Below are 16,615 nucleotides of genomic sequence, written 5' to 3'. Positions count from 1 at the left end.
GAGCACCAGTGCTCCAGGGCCTCATGCTGTCACACACTATAGACACACACACCACTTTGTGCAACTGGCTGTGCATGGTTACTAGAGAACTGAACCTGGCCCATCAGGCCTTGCAAGAGTACCTTTAACTACTGAACCATTTCTCCACCTCTCTACTTTCCAATTTTTGAATGACTTATTCTTTAAAAATAGCTTACAAAGGGCTGGAGAGATGGCTTAGCGGTTAAGCGCTTGCCTGTGAAGCCTAAGGACCCCGGTTCGAGGCTCGGTTCCCCAGGTCCCACGTTAGCCAGATGCACAAGGGGGCGCACGCATCTGGAGTTCGTTTGCAGAGGCTGGAAGCCCTGGGGCGCCCATTCTCTGTCTCTCCCTCTATCTGTCTTTCTCTCTGTGTCTGTCGCTCTCAAATAAATAAATAAATAATTTAAAAAAATAGCTTACAAAGTAGCAGTTCTCATTTTGACATTTTCATATCTACTTAGTTTTGGTTAGCCCTCTACCTCCCCAAGCCCTGGGGCCCATCCCTGTTTAACCCTTCCACATTCATATCACATGCATTGTATTTTCCTCGCTACTGTCCTCCTTTGAAGCATGGTTTCTCCCATCTCATGGGCCCTTCTCTACTTCTTAGCATCTACACACTCTGACTCCCACTTTAATACACACATACGAAAATCAGAACCTAGGGATCATATATGAGAGAGAACATGTGGTATTTATCTTTCTGATCCTGGGATACCTCAGTTGTTACAAGATTTTTCAGCTCCATAATCTCATTTTAGTTTATGGCAGAATCAGACTCGATTGTGTGTAAGCACCACATCTTTATTATCATTCACCTGTTGATGGATGTCTAGGCAGCAATAATCAAGGATGTGCGATTGTCTCTTTGATAGACATGAAGTCTTCAGGATATATGTCCAGGAATGGTGACACTGGTTCAAATCGTAGTTCTATTTTAATTTTTTTTTAATTTTATTTATTTTCAAGGAAAGAGAGAGAGAGAGAGAATGTGTGGGTGTACCAGGACCTCTAGCTGCTGCAAAAAAGTTCCAAATGCATGCTCCACGTGTATATCTGGCTTTATGTAGGTACTGGGGAATCAAACCCAGGTCTTTGGGCTTTATAGGCAATCACCTAACCACTGAGTGATCTCTCCCACCTCTAGTTTTAGTTTTTGAGGAATCTCCATATTGATTTTCATGGTTGCCACAGCTTACACGCCCACCAGCAGTGAATTTGAGCTTTTGGTAGATGGACTCCAGACACAGACATGGCAGCTGTACCATCCTTTGGTACTGACAGTGACGTTTTGTGTTTCCTGCATTGTTTTTGCTCTGGATGTCTGTTTCACAGGGTTCACAAACTCCTGCTCTGAACTGATCTGCCCAGTCACAGAGCTCGGGATAGGTGGAAGGTATGGTCTGGTCTCTAACAGAAGCCATTTATAAAATTATGGGGCACAAGAACTTCTCAAAGGTTCTTAAAATGTGTTCATTTCTATTAATATGCATAAATAATGCTAGGGTATAAACCCTGGGCTTGATGTTGCTGTTTGGTTATAAAAAGCACTAGAGAAGTAAGTAAGGGATTTCCATGATTTGTGGTAATATTTCTTGTAAAAGACTCCCTGTTTCTCCAGAAAAAAAATGATGGAATGCAGGTGATACTAAAATGCAAAGTTAGGGCTGGAGAGATGGCTTAGCGGTAAAGTGCTTGCCTGTGAAGCCTGAGGATGCTGGTTTGAGGCTCGATTCCCAGGACCCACGTTAGCCAGATGTACAAGGGGGAGCACGTGCCTGGTGTTCATTTCCAGTGGCTGGAGGCCCTGGTGTGCCCATTCTCTCTCTCTCTGTATCTGCCTCTTTCTCTCTGTTTGGCTCTCTCAAATAAATAAATAAAAGTAAACAAAAAGTTTTTAAGAATGCAGTCAACAGTGCACAAGTATGGACTAATTAAAGATGCCTCAGGAAGTAAAGTGCTTGCTGTGTCCGCATGAGGACTTGAGTTGAGATACCCCATGCCCATGTCAAAGTTGGGCATGATGGCACATGTGTGCACGTGTCAGCTCAGCACGAGGCAAGAGGATCCCCAAACTTTCTGGCCAGCTAGTCTAGTGGAACCAATGAACTTTAGACTCTCTGCAAGACAATGTCTCAAAATACAACGTGGAAAGAGACAGAGGAATTCACCCACTGTTGACCTCTGGCTTCCACACATGCACTCCATGCACTCACAAGCACACATGTATCAAAATGCATACAAACACTCATACACATACGCACACACACATCACACATGGATACACGTGCCAAAATAAAATAAAAATAGCAGTAAAATAAATTTTCAAAAATAACAAAGAAAAATTTAGTTGTTCTTCTGTTCAGTGCTTTAAGTACAAGGCAAGACTAAAATTTAAGGTTTGCAACACATTAAGATTGTGATGATGCTGATAATCATTGGGTTTACTGTGAGCTCTGTTTTGTAGTATTACCACTGCTCATCCCGAATGACAGGGGAAGGCTGGCTTCTTTGCTGTGGAGAGTATCAAGATGTCCTCATAATTGATGCTAAAACGTTGGCTGTTGTCCACACCTTCATGTCATCACAGTCTCCCGATTGGATGGTGTGCCTATGCATCGTGCACTCCGTGAGAATTCAAGGTGACGGTTGGGTGCTGCATAGCACTAAGAGGCTGTGCACTGACATTTGAAGTGTTCTTGACACCACTGGGCCATCTAGGCATTCCATCTGTTCGTTCACCTGCCGTATCAGCTCCTTTTCTCTCTGCTTGGACAAAACCCTAGACCAGAAGCAACATAAAGAAGGAAATGGTTTAGTTCAGCTTGTAGTTCCAGAGGTAGAGTCCACTGTGGTAGGGAAAGCATGGCAAGAGCAGGAAGCAGCGTCCCACCGTCAAACTGGCAAGGAGGAAGCCGAACAGCAAGCAGAGCTGGGCTGTATCCCCTCATGGCCCATTCCCAGTGACACACTTCCTCGTGTATACATGTACCCCAGGCTCCACCCTCTAAACGTTCCATGGCCTTCTAGAACAGCACCAGCAACTGGGGATTAAGTGTTCAAGCACATGAGCTCATGAGATGGTGTATTCTATATAGTTTATAACAGATCACATATGTTCTTGGGCATAGCTTCATAAACCAGATCCAAATCACTAGAAAGCCAGTGAGAGGTTAAGATGACTGGAAAGAGAAAACTGGTGTTTCCACAGCCCAGTACTGATTGTGGTGAGTGACAGGCAGTATCTTTTGGGTTTTGTGCATTTGTTTTGCGTTCCTTTCCTTTGCTTTGTCTTGTTTTGGGCTCTTGACCCTTTTTGCTGTGTTATTTGTATGTAGTAATGAGGATTCAACTTCTGTACTGAGTGATAACAAGAGAAAGTAGAAGCTTGCTCCATAGTTATTTCTGGAATAAGATGGATATTACCTACATGTAATGGTTACTATTGTTATTCTTTTAGTATCCCTGTCTACCCAGGGACCACTTTGAAATTTTAATGCAACATTGAGTGTGATAAGAAATATTAATTTTTATTTAGAAAAATTAATGTTGAGTGTATTCTATCTCCAAGCTCTGTGAACATCCAAAAATAATATAAAATGGTATTTACAGCAGCCAGTTCCAGCAGTGTTAGTATATGTGTAATCTCTGTTCTTTCTGTAGAAGATTCTCTGTTGGTGGTATCTGTAACTGGTGAGCTCAAAGTGTGGGACCTCTCCTCATCCATCAATAGTATTCAGGTGGGCTTGCAAACCATTCTCTTTCCCTTATATCAATCACACTTATTGCAGTCTTAAAATTATAAGGGTGTTACATGCTTATAGTGAAAAGTTTAAATGTGACATAGAAAGGTAGGAGTTTCACCTACATTTACTTCCCACATCCATCTTCCCAGGGTTGTCATGGTACATTTGGCTTGTGCCCTTCCACCCTTGTTTCCTTGCATAATATAAGTGATTGTAATCACACACACACACACACACACACACACACACACACACACACACACAGAGAGAGAGAGAGAGAGAGAGAGAGAGAGAGAGAGAGAAAGAAATTACATTTAAAAAATTTGTTTATTTTTACTTATTTATTTGAGAGTAACAGACAGAGAGAGCAAGAGGCAAAGAGAGAGACAGAGAAAGAATGGTCATGCCAGGGCCTCCATCCACTGCAGACATACTCCACATATGTGCGACCCATTGTGCATCTGGCTAACGTGGGTTCTAGGGAATCAAACCTTGAACCAGGGTCCTTAGGCTTCACAGGCAAGTGCTTAACCTCTAAGCTATCTCTCCAGCCCAGAACTTACATTTTTAATTCAAACAACCACAGCAGAATGACTCTTTTATTCCTTCCAGCTTAATAGCCACTTTCTTCTGGAAGGTAGGGGATGGTAAACAGTAACAGGCGGATGTCTATGAGGCCACTTTCATAGTGACTCCCGTATTACACAATTACTTCTTGGTATCAGACCAAGAAGCAGAGGAATGCACAAAAGTGAAGATGCAGTATTTGTGTGTGGACAAAGTTGTTCTGGCTGTTCCAAGGGAGTTGTCAGGAATTTCTTCATTGAGGAGCCCAGACATTGTGTTAGATGTTGCTATGTATGTAGAGTCACCCCCAGTGATACTATGAGGAATCTGACTGAGGGCTCATTCTTCTCTGTTCCTCTGTTGAACCCTTACATCTTTTCAAGTACTTCACAGTTTGTGTTTTGGTCTTAGCAATTAAGATATTGTAGAATTTTTTTTTCCAGTTTACATCTTTGTTTTTTTGGTTTTGTCTTTTGACTGTGTCTATATTCTCAGCATCCTGCATGGTTCCCTGTGATTGTTCTTTTGGTTGAGTATGTATATGTATATATATGTGTGCATATATATATAGAGAGAGCGGGGGTGGGGAGTGTCCTTGGGTTCTAGAGGATTTTCTGCTCAAGGCTTATTTTGCAAAATAACATTTATTTCAAAATACTCAAAGGAAACTCAGGTACTTTTCCTCTTATGATGCTATGATCTATACTGGGCTAATGGTAGCACAGCTTATGCATATATATGTATTTTCTATTATTTGTACTAAAATGTTTTATTTTCTTTTGAAGGAAAAGCAAGACGTCTATGAAAAAGAATCCAAGTTTCTCGGCTCTTTAAACTGCCAGATGATACGATTTTGCACATATACAGAGAGACTCCTGCTGGTGGTATTTTCTAAATGTTGGAAGGTATTACACAATAACAGTGTAAATACCAGAGATAGACAATGTGATTTTTCTCTTATTCTGTGCAAAAGTGATAAGAATATGATTTTAATATGAAAAAACTGCTAAAGATAATACTGTTAGGACATAAAATCACTTGTTTTTTATGCCTGGCTTGTCAGTTTTCAACTTCTTGTAAAAAGATGTTTTGTTCCTCAAGATGTTTTATCAATAACAAACTACAGTTATAATGAGAAATTATTTCTGAATTATTTTCAATACAGTACCTGAAAATTCATCCACATCTTTAGTCAGAGTACTCAGAAGGTTGAGGAAATAGATTACCATGAGTTTGAGGACAGCCTGGGGCTACAGACTGAGTTCCAGCTTAATCTGGGCTAGAATGAAATCCTGCCTCAGAAATGAAACAAACAACAAAAGGGAATATAAAGTTTTTATGATTGGTGGGAATAGTGTAGAAAAATACATTCAGATAAATGTTATCCAATGAATCCTATCTTAGGATAAATGTGAAAAAAAATTAGTGTTAGCAAATGCTATCAATTAAAAAAAAACAGTCTTGATCCATGAGTACAGACTGTGGTCTATTCCTAATACTTCCTATGTCATTGTGTTATTATTGCCTTCTAAGTCTTGATACACATAAGTTTTTGTTCATGACATAAGCAGATTGTGTTACAAGCTTTTGGTAATGAATATCAACACTGTCGCCTAGGTTTATGACTATTGTGATTTTTCCCTTCTGTGGACTGAAGTTAGTGGAGAGGGGCAGTTCTTTGCTGGTGGGGAGGTGCTGGCTGCTCACAGAGTCCTCGTCTGGACTGAAGACGGTCACAGTTACATCTATCAGCTGCTAAACAGGTGGGCTCAGATGGGAGCTGCCTACAGAACATTCAGGTAGAAAATGAACTTTGGGAGGTTGATTATGGAAAACGCCTGCCTGCGGCCCCTGATCAAAAACCAGAACGAAACAACTGTGGCACTGGAAGATTTACTCTGCGCTCTGAAGGCCTCAGCCTTTGTACGCAACAGCAGGGGATGGGCGAATGAGATTAGCCATGTATAACTTGTACAGCTGGTGCTGGCTTTTCAGAAAGTCACTTGCAATTATTAACCCGACAATTTCTAACTGGAGTTTAGAAACTTGAATGGTACCATCCGGCTTTTCCAAGTGGGAGGGAGGGGGATTAAAAAAAAAATAAAGAAGCCTAATTTCTAAACTTTGCTTTTAATTTTCCCCATGCAGTGGGCTTTCCAAATGCATATACCCTGCCGATGGAGGAGGATGCAAGGAGACCATTTACCCACATCTACTGTGCTCCACTTCTGTGGAGGAAAACAAGGTAAGGCAAGAAAAACTGCCTCAAAGCCCTTGTTTGGCAAAGTATTTCTTTGTTACAGAGTCACCCTAAAAAAGTCAAATTGAGTTCAGCTATTAATAGATACTAAAGAGAAATATAGCCCTTAAAAATCTATTAATGTTAAGCTTTATTAACAAGACAATATCTATTTCAGGGAAATGACAAATGTCAGACAAAATAAAAGAGACAAAATTCTAATGCCACAGCCATAAATATTTACTGTGATTAAAAAATGTTTCATGTGTTTTTTTAAATCGTAGTTGGAAATTTTTCAAATGCTTGGAAAAGTTGTGAGATTAGCACACTGGTCACTTATAAATCCTTTCTCCAGAGTCATCATGTCATCACTTGTTAACATTTCATTCCCCTTATTCTCTCTGTATGTGTGCACAACACACACACACACACACACACACACACACACACACACACACACACTTTTTGATCCTTTGGTTAGAGCATTGGTAACATTTTGATGTATCCACTTTCTGAAACTTTATGAAATGACTTTTATAGTACTTTTCAAAAGCTTAACATTTGTCAAAATCACTTTATTATTCACTTAATTTCTTGTCAAAACCAGTTTAATTAAGATTTTCAGCAGAAATTTTCAGAATATAATTGTGATCTTGGTACAAGACCAAACTGTACCTTTGACAAACTACAAAGTCTAAAAATCTTCACAGTTATTTTATATCACTAGTGTTACTCTACATGATTTTTTTAAAGCCTCTAGACTTAGTTAAATGTCCAGAAGGCTACTTTATGGAGACAGGAATAGTTCTGAATTGTAGGCATGTCAGTGATGAGTGCCTGCTGCCTCTAACAAGGCAATGCCTTGCTTAATCAGGCAGCGTAGCTAGTAACTGGGAATCCTGGAGTTCAGTGGATACCGTCCCTCCAGCATAAATGGGAGAAGTTTCATTGCAAAAACTTGATAAAGAATCCATTAGTCACAAATCTGAGCCCTGCATCCTGCGGAGGCTGAGCAAAGAATTATGGCATATGTCAGGACTGTTTGTAGAATTATCTGTGTCCAGCAACGGAACCTTGTTCTGTTGTTGATAACAAAAACAATATTGTGGTTAACTCAGAACGGCATGTTTATTTTAAAGGACATGCTGTTTCCTTCTTCTTAGCACCAGAGTGAATTGTTACCTAGCACAGTTTGTCCTGGAAGCCACAGTCACTTAAGGGACTTTTGCTCTAACCGCTGATATTACTGGTAATTAAAAAAAAACAAAAAAACTCAGAAGTTATCTTACTTTGTTTCTTCAAATATGGAGGCATAAATGTTTAGGACTATGTCAGTTACTTCCTCATTTCTAGGACAAAATTCCCCACCAGAAGCAGCTGATGTAAGGAAAGGGTTTATTTCTGCAGACAGTTCTCAGAGGGAGAGTCCATGCCGGTGGGGAGAGCAGGAGGCTGCATTGCCTCAGCAGGGAGGCCATGGAGAGAGCAGTAAGCAGGGCTGCACTGTGACACTCAAGGTCTGTCCCAGTGATTCTCCTCCTCCAGCCAGACTCTACCTCCTAAAGATTCCACAGCCTTCCCAAATAGTACCACCAGTTTGAGATTAAGTATTCAAACTCATGACCGTATCTCAAATACCCCAAGGTCTCTTACCAATAACTCTTTAGACAGCTATCTTTCTTCCAATACTTTAAAAGTTAGAAGTGGGAACTAGAAAGATGGCTTAGTGGTTAAAAGGCACTTGCTTGCAAAGCCTGATGGCCTAGGTTCAGTTCCTCAGTACTCATGTAAAGCAAGATGTGCAAACTGGTACATACATCTAGAGTTCCTTTTCAGTGGCAAAAGGCCTGGTACACCCATTTCACCCTCTTTTTGCTTGAAAATAAATAAATAAAAATATTAAAACAAAATAAACCAGTAAAATTACAAGAACTTGATCTGATTAGTGCATTTCTGCCCTTTGTTCATTGAATGAAGTCAGGCAGTATTTTAGTGTTCAAACAGGACCAGTATTCACTAATATGAGAACTCTTAGCCCTTATGACTATTTTAAGTAATGCAAGCCATGAGGCTGTGGGGCAAGGAGAGTTTGATCAACCCAGGGAATCTAGGAAAGATTGTTCTGCAAACATATATTATACTTGGCCTGACTCATTTTAAGGAGTGACTCCATAGAATAGAGTCCGAAGGTTTGGCAGTAACACATTTTGAGCTCCTGTTGTATTATCAGTGAACTATCTAGAGTTGTAGAAAGAATGGAGGTTCTTTGGTCCTTCGATGAGCTCTCCATGGTGTTACCCCTGGCTTCAGCTCACAGCTCATGACAGAACTTCCCTGCTGGTGAGTTGAGGAACTGCACTTCCCCTGTCCCAGCTGACCAGAGCAGTAAGGTTGCAGGCCTCAGCTGTGGGGGTAGCAGGGATCTAAACAGCCTGAGGGTTTGGAGTAAGAGTACAAAGTGATGATGACAGTTTTCATTTATTGAAGTATTATTATTGCCAAACATACGCAATACCTCATTGACAATAACTGCCACCACGATGTCATTTGGAAACTGATGTTTGCAGAGGTTAAAGCCAAGCTCTTAAGCCCACACTGTTTAATCTTATAACAAGTATGATAATAAGTCTTTAGAGTAAATTTATCAATAGACTTAATATGTCATGTAGAGTGAATTCATCAGCTGTTGATATTTGAGTGACTGGTAAATGCCAGACACCATCCCAAGCACATTATCTTTTGCAGCATATCCATCCTCACAGTACTCCCGTGAAGAAAGTGCCCCCTTTTGCAGTTGGAAGAAGTGAGATGGAGGGGTCAAGGGATAAATGCGCCAAGTAAAGAATGGTCATATGGATAAACTATGAGGGAGGGCATGGTGGGTATACTGGTCACAAGGAGTCACTGCTGCAGGGCAGAGCACTAAGCTAAGGGGAGATTTGCTACCAGCAATGTGGAGTAACTCCATGCCTCTCACAGATTCAGTTCCATAGAAAAACAGAGAGTGGAATGATCTAGTGTAAATTTCCTACAAGGCCATTGGAGGATTTCAGTTGTGGATTCAACCAAATTTTATCAATACTATTTCAAATAGCTATCAAAATTATTACTATTTAATCAATAAACCCCACAATGCCCTTTGAATCATGTATACCCCATGTATAATATATATTCAGAAACTCATACCATACACATGAACGTGTACATTACCTGACTTCGTTGGAACATTTTCTGCAGATTTCTGGAAGTCTCTCATTTCTTGGGATTTAGAGATTAGCATCTCTCCGTTTCTTATTTTTTGTGTCTCAGTTTTCTAATGGTAGTAACAAAAATATTCCATTGCTTTGTTCAGAGGATTAAATGCAGCCATATTTTGGCTTATGTTACTTATTGTCCAGACCTGAAAGCCTGAATTTTTTGACTAGGACCTATCTCTTTCTTAGACTTGTGTAATTATTGTACCAGCAGTTGGCTTTCTTTGATTTATACATCAAAAGAGGGCCTTGGTTTTGTTTTACTAATCACTTAATCATTTTGTTCCCTCTGAATAATCTCTGTATACAAGCCTGCCTAAGAGCAGCTGCTTTGCACTGGGGTACAGTGGAAACTACAGATGTGTCAAGATATATGAAAGAGGGGCTGGTGAGATTGCTTAGCAGTTAAGGAACTTGCCTGCAAAGCATAAGGACTCAGATTCGTTTCCCCAGGATCCACATAAGCCATATGCACAAGGTGGTGCATGTGTCTGGAGTTCATTTGCAGTGCCTAGAGGTCCTGGCACACCCATTTTCTCTCTTTCTCTCTCTCTCTCTCTCTTTGCCTTTCTCTCCCTCTCAGGTAAATAAATAAATAAATATTTTTAAAGATACATGAAAGTGTAGCTTGAAGAGCACTGTGCCTAATGGTCATATATGTGTTTAGCAAAATCATAATTACTTATATAAATTTTATTTATAATAGATAATGCTATGCATCATACATAGAATGCCTGATATTGGGTATTATGTATATTATAACATAATGCATATCATATGGTGTAAATTATGGATTCATTTTTCCCTGTGGCCTCTAGCAGGATTGGAAACTGTATGTGTGAAAATGGTCACCAGAAAGAAAAGCATAACTGACATGTAGAGATAGAGGGACTGTGGGGAGATTATGCATCCTTAGTGGGCAGAATTACCATGAGGACGTGGCCACCTGAGTTCTAGCGACTGGCCTCAAAGCCCATTGCTGTCTCCATCATTTGAAGGAACTCAACTCCTGCTCCCACTTACAAAATAATGACATTAGTGGTGTGAACTTCGTAGCATTATCATGCAGAGTACGTGGATGAGTGTGTGTAGCCCCTCTGAGTAATGAGCATGAGTAGGGACATGCACAAACCCTATGCACCATGCAGTCAGTAAAGATGAGGTACTTGTACCAACTCTTTGAAGCCTGCCTGGTAAGTTTATTTTTCTAGATTATTGATTATTATCAGATTATCCATTTAATTCACTTGAAAATTTTCAAAGTGTCAGATAAGTTGAAAGGGTTAGCTCAGCTATGAATTCTTGCCTTGCCATTTAACAACGGTGGCCATGTCGTGTCATGCCTGCTTTCTGTTCTCTCTCAGAGCCTCCGTTCTGTTATGGGCTACATGAATGAAAGGAAGGAGCCTTTTTATAAAGTTCTCTTCTCTGGAGGCATCTCAGGAAGAATTACTCTGTGGCACATTCCAGATGTTCCAGTATCCAAATTTGATGGCTCCCCAAGAGGTAAGAGGCCCAGTGACTAACGTTGTGTCTTCTGAGAACTGATTTGGGGTTACCTCAGAGTGTTTGTATTGAGTTACCTTGGGCTACAAAGAAGAAAGTTTGTCATGGCTCAGCGGGTACTGGAAGCCAGCATAAAAGCAGATGGAAAATGACAGTTTATGGATCTGACACAGCAGTACAAAAACCAACTTAAATTAAGAACAGCCAAGCATAACAAGGGTTGAAGACTGGAAAAAATGAATACAGCATGAAATGTTGCACAGTGTTCATAGTTACTAACTGAAGGTGTCTTGGTATTTTCAATATCTATTATGAATTCAGAACCCCTCTCTTACCTTTGTTGTATGTTTCTTTCAGAGATACCAATAACTACCACCTGGACCCTTCAAGATAACTTTGATAAACATCAAACTATGTCACAAAATCTAATTGACCATTTCTCTGGGTCCAAAGAGGAGGCAGGAATGGCAGTAGTCACTGCATCTGAATATGTCCCAAGTCTTGACAAACTCATATGTGGCTGTGAGGATGGCATGATTTTCATCACAAAGGCTTTGAATGCTGCCAAAGCAGGACTTCTAGAAGGTGGCTGTTCATTAAAAGGTGACTAATTTTTATTTGACCCTATTTACTTAGTCTTTTTTATTTGTATGTGTGTGTATGGTGAGTATGTGTATGTGTGTGTGTGTGTGTGTGTGTGTGTGTGTGTGTGTGTGTCTATGTGTGTCTGTCTCTGTCAGTGTCTGTGTGCATGTGCATGTCACAGTGGGCCTGTGTACATCATATATCAACTACAGGGTTTTTGTCCTTTCCCTTCACCTTGTTTTTATTTACTTATTTAATAAATGGACACATGTGCCACTTTGTGCACCTGGCAAAGGTTTTTAACCATATGAAGCATCTGTCCTATTTATTTAGTTTATTTTTGAATTAGAGTCATCTTGTTTGCTGCTGAGAAGGCCAGGCTTCTTTAACCTGCAAGCTTTAGGGTTCTCTTGACTCCTTCCTTTGGTGTAAGAGCACTGGGATTACAGACAGGGGTGCCACTTTGCACCCGGCTTTATGTGTGTGCCACGGATCTGAATTCCAGTATATAGGTGTCTCCCTATCCCCAGTTAATTAATTTATCTAATTTTCAACAAGTAGCACTGAGATGCAAAGGTCTAATATATTCACTGACACTTGTTAAATTTATGCATATTTCAACATGAATATAAAACGTTGTAAAAGCTTGTAAAAGTACCAGCAGAAAATTGTACAATGAAATGTTTATTACTGGCTTGATTGTACTGTGTCTATTTCCAAAAGTCACTGTAAAGAACAGTTTGGCTGGACATAGTGGTACATGCCTTTAAACCCAGCTCTAGGGAGGCCAAGGTTGGAGGATCGCTGTGAGTTCGAGACCAGCCAAAGACTACAAAGTAAATTCCAAGTTAGCCTGTGCTAGAGAAAAAACAACCTCAGAAAAGAATAGTTTTCTTACACTTATGAACTTATCTGTGTCTATATATAAGCATATACCAGTACTGCAGAGTATTTTTTTTTCTTTTGGTTTTTCGAGGTAGGGTCTCACATTAGCCCAGGCTGACCTGGAATTCACTATGGAGTCTCAGGGTGGCCTTGAACTCACAGTGATTCTCCTACCTCTGCCTCTCAGTGCTGGGATTAAAGGTGTGTGCCACCACGCCCAGCCAGAGTATGTTTTTTAAATTATCCAAACAGAATCATATACTATATATATTGCTAATATATCCTTAAGTCAATCTTAATTAAAATTTTGGTTCATTCTTCATGAACTCATTTTAAATAAATAAAAATAATGAAATTTTCATCTATAACCCTTCTGTTAGTAGGTACTTAGATGTTCGAGTCCTTGGCTACTATGGAAAATACAGAACCGATTATCTTTTTGCATATATGAGGGTATATCTGTAGCCCAAATTCCAAAGTGTAGAATTACTTTGTCAACATTGGTAATTTCAATTTTGGAAATTAGAGTAACTGAAGTGTTCTTTCAAGAAATTGCTTCAGTGAGTAGGCTACTGATTTATGATTTGGAGATGAGGTGATAGAATGAGGAAGTCAGTGGAGATGAAGCAAAGAAAGGTGATAGAATAAGGAAGTCAGTGGAGATGAAGCAAAGGGAGGTGATGGAAGAAGGAAGTCAGTGGAGACGAAGCAAAGGGAGGTGATGGAAGAAGGAAGTCAGTGGAGACGAAGCAAAGGGAGGTGATGGAAGGAGGAAGTCAGTGGAGACGAAGCAAAGGGAGGTGATGGAAGGAGGAAGTCAGTGGAGACGAAGCAAAGGGAGGTGATGGAAGGAGGAAGTCAGTGGAGACGAAGCAAAGGGAGGTGATGGAAGGAGGAAGTCAGTGGAGACGAAGCAAAGGGAGGTGATGGAAGGAGGAAGTCAGTGGAGACGAAGCAAAGGGAGGTGCTGGAAGGAGGAAGTCAGTGGAGACGAAGCAAAGGGAGGTGCTGGAAGGAGGAAGTCAGTGGAGACGAAGCAAAGGGAGGTGATGGAAGGAGGAAGTCAGTGGAGACGAAGCAAAGAGAGGTGATGGAAGAAGGAAGTCAGTGGAGATGAAGCAAAGGGAGGTGATGGAAGAAGGAAGTCAGTGGAGACGTAGCAAAGGGAGGTGATGGAAGAAGGAAGTCAGTGGAGACGAAGCAAAGAGAGGTGAAATGGCTAAGGAGATTCGACTGTAGTAGTGTTAGGTTCATCTACGCTGAATTACTCTGAGATCCAGGAAGCAAGCAGAAATCTCTACCTGACAGATAGCTTCTGAATTAACACTCATTATGATTCCCTCGGGGAAAGACAGTGGGGATCTGTCTGATGGACTAGAAATAACTAAAGTTAAAATGATGACTCTTTGGGATTCATTCTCAATTTGAACACAGAGAGGTGGCTATGGTCCTGTCCACTTAGGGGAAATTCAGCCAATGATGAAAGAAAAAGCAGTACTTAGTGGGAAGGGAAGCCAGAAGTCTAGTGTTCTTGTTAGCGTCTGGTTTGAAAGGTCCCCGTGCCCACAGGCCTACGAGGTGCCAAGCAGAGTCTCAAGAAATCATTTATTCTGCTCAACAGAGTGTCTGAACTAAGGATAGTTATCATCATAGTCTTCCAGATGCTGCATGTGTGAATGAGAGGGGAAGAGAACTTGTGCGTTTTGTAAGCATGTCCTAAGTGACTGACCCTGAGGTAAACAGAAGACGTGCCCAACACCAGGGCTTTGCTCTTGGACACCATGCTTGGTTTTGACACGTGGAATCCAATTTGGGTAGCCTACCTGAGCTTCGTATACCTCAGCTGTACAACACGCAGAACTCAATCCCGTGATCTTGTTCTCCCTCTGCCTCAGATGTCATGAACATGCCTCTTTAGAGGCAAAGTGCATGAATCACTCATTGGTTTGGTATATCACTTGCTAATTTATAGCAACGAGCTGGTAACTCAGCATCCTCGAAGAGATTGTAACTCGGAACAACAAAACTGGGGTCTTTATCTAAAGCACATTTGGACTTCCATAAGGCATTTACCTTTTGTGATGGTCTGCTAAGGATTTGTCTATAATTTTCCTAGCCATGTGTGAGCAGGTATTAAAAACATGTAAGAGCTAAAGAGATGGTTCAGCAGTTAAGGCACTTGCCTGCAAGCCTAATGACCTAGGTTCAATTCCCAAGCACCCACATAAAGCCAAATACACAAGGTGGCTCATGCATCTGGAGCATGTTTATAGTAGCTGGAGGCCCCAATATGCCCATTCTTTCTCTCAGTATCTCTTTGCTTGCAAATAAAAAAAAAATGCATGTAAGACAAGAATCTTAGAATTATTTAGAAAATAACATTGTACTACTTGGTGTTTGGTCGTTTTCCAGACTCCCTCTGTCCTAAGGCCCTCAAAGGCCATCACCATAGTGTGACTTCATTACTTTACCCACATGGCCTCTCTTCGAAGCTGGACCAGAGTTGGATGGTGTCTGGAGATCGAGGTGCCTGTGTCATCCTGTGGGACATCTTCACTGAAGAAATTCTGCATAGGTTCCTCTTGGAAGCTGGTCCTGTGACAAGTCTTTTGATGTCACCAGAGAACTTCACAGTAAGTTAAAATGAAAAGCAAATCATAACACATAATTGGAAAGCTAGGTTATATTGAAGAATATATATTAAAACAGAAAAACATGGGCTAGAGAGATGGCTTAGTGGTTAAGGTGTTTGCCAGCAAAGCCAGAGGACCCAGGTTCAGTCCCCCAGTACCTATGTAAAGTTGAATACACAAGGTGGCACATGCGTAGAGCTCATTTGCACTGGCTACAAGCCCTGGAATACCAATTCATTCTTTCTCTCTGCCCCACCCCCCGCAAATAAAAGATATTAAAAAAATCCAAAACCCCCATGGTTATTATCTCAAAATAATCACACAAACTAAAAAGTTGTCTTAATTTCTAATGCCGAATTTTTGAATAACCTAATAGATAACGGAAACACAAGTCAAACCATGTAGGGAATCTATGAATTAAAAATTAATTTGTCTTCACAAATTCTCTTTTTAATAATATGGGTAGCAACATTGTATCCCTTTGTGGGTTTTTATTTACCTCTTATTTCTTTAATAAATATTGAGCTTTGACAAATTTATGAGCACTCACCTACTTTGTTGAGTAAATGAAATGACCACAGTTGTCGTCTGCTCATGCAATGTCAAATCAAGTTCAGCTTTGGTAGAGATTATGTCTTTGCTACAATATGAACACCTGGATTCTGAGGTTACTTTGTGATAAAGTAAGCAGGCAAGCAGATTTAATAAGTTAGATTGGATTATAAAGTTATTTCTATGCAATATTTTAAAAACTCAGCCCCAAATTAATTTTGGGGAAAATTACTCTATATTTTTGTAATGACATAAGAAGAGCAATAGGATGAAAGAAAACAGTAGCAAAATTAAAGGTTTCTGAAACTTATACATGGCGATTTGAAATACCCCATATAGCTTTTATTCCTGAATCTGTGTCTCCTTTTTTCCCTCTATATTCCTCCTCTATCTTCTTTTCTTTCTTCTCTCTCTTCTTCTCTCTCTAGTCTCTCTTTATCTTTTATAACTAAGTCCAAGTTAGTTTCCCCTCTAACCTGTTTTACTTCTGCCTCAGGCATAGGTCATTAACCATAAAGGGGATGATATATTTAAAGAAAAAAAAACTCTGATAAAACTGAACTTTATGAAACAGTATAGCAGCCACCTGCAATGAAGGATTGGTGGAATGTGACCTATAAATCCCGA

The 16,615-nt window shown here is 40.3% G+C and overlaps 1 protein-coding gene across 4 annotated transcripts in view; it reads left to right on the top strand.

Moving 5' to 3' along the window:
- The window catches only part of Wdr72 (WD repeat domain 72), a 214,912-nt gene that overhangs the window by 40,442 nt on the left and 157,855 nt on the right, over positions 1-16,615 (top strand). For all 4 annotated transcript variants that reach the window (XM_045160885.1, XM_045160886.1, XM_045160884.1 and 1 more), the window contains 8 exons: positions 2,489-2,663; positions 3,685-3,761; positions 5,120-5,239; positions 5,952-6,097; positions 6,483-6,579; positions 11,192-11,333; positions 11,691-11,936; positions 15,216-15,436. In XM_045160885.1, the coding sequence (XP_045016820.1) occupies positions 2,489-2,663; positions 3,685-3,761; positions 5,120-5,239; positions 5,952-6,097; positions 6,483-6,579; positions 11,192-11,333; positions 11,691-11,936; positions 15,216-15,436 (1,224 nt within the window). The remainder of the gene's footprint in view (positions 1-2,488; positions 2,664-3,684; positions 3,762-5,119; positions 5,240-5,951; positions 6,098-6,482; positions 6,580-11,191; positions 11,334-11,690; positions 11,937-15,215; positions 15,437-16,615) is intronic.

Source organism: Jaculus jaculus, chromosome 10, assembly GCF_020740685.1.
Source record: "Jaculus jaculus isolate mJacJac1 chromosome 10, mJacJac1.mat.Y.cur, whole genome shotgun sequence".
In the NCBI taxonomy this organism is placed as follows: domain Eukaryota; kingdom Metazoa; phylum Chordata; class Mammalia; order Rodentia; family Dipodidae; genus Jaculus; species Jaculus jaculus.
This window is presented reverse-complemented; position numbering and strand designations above follow the sequence as displayed.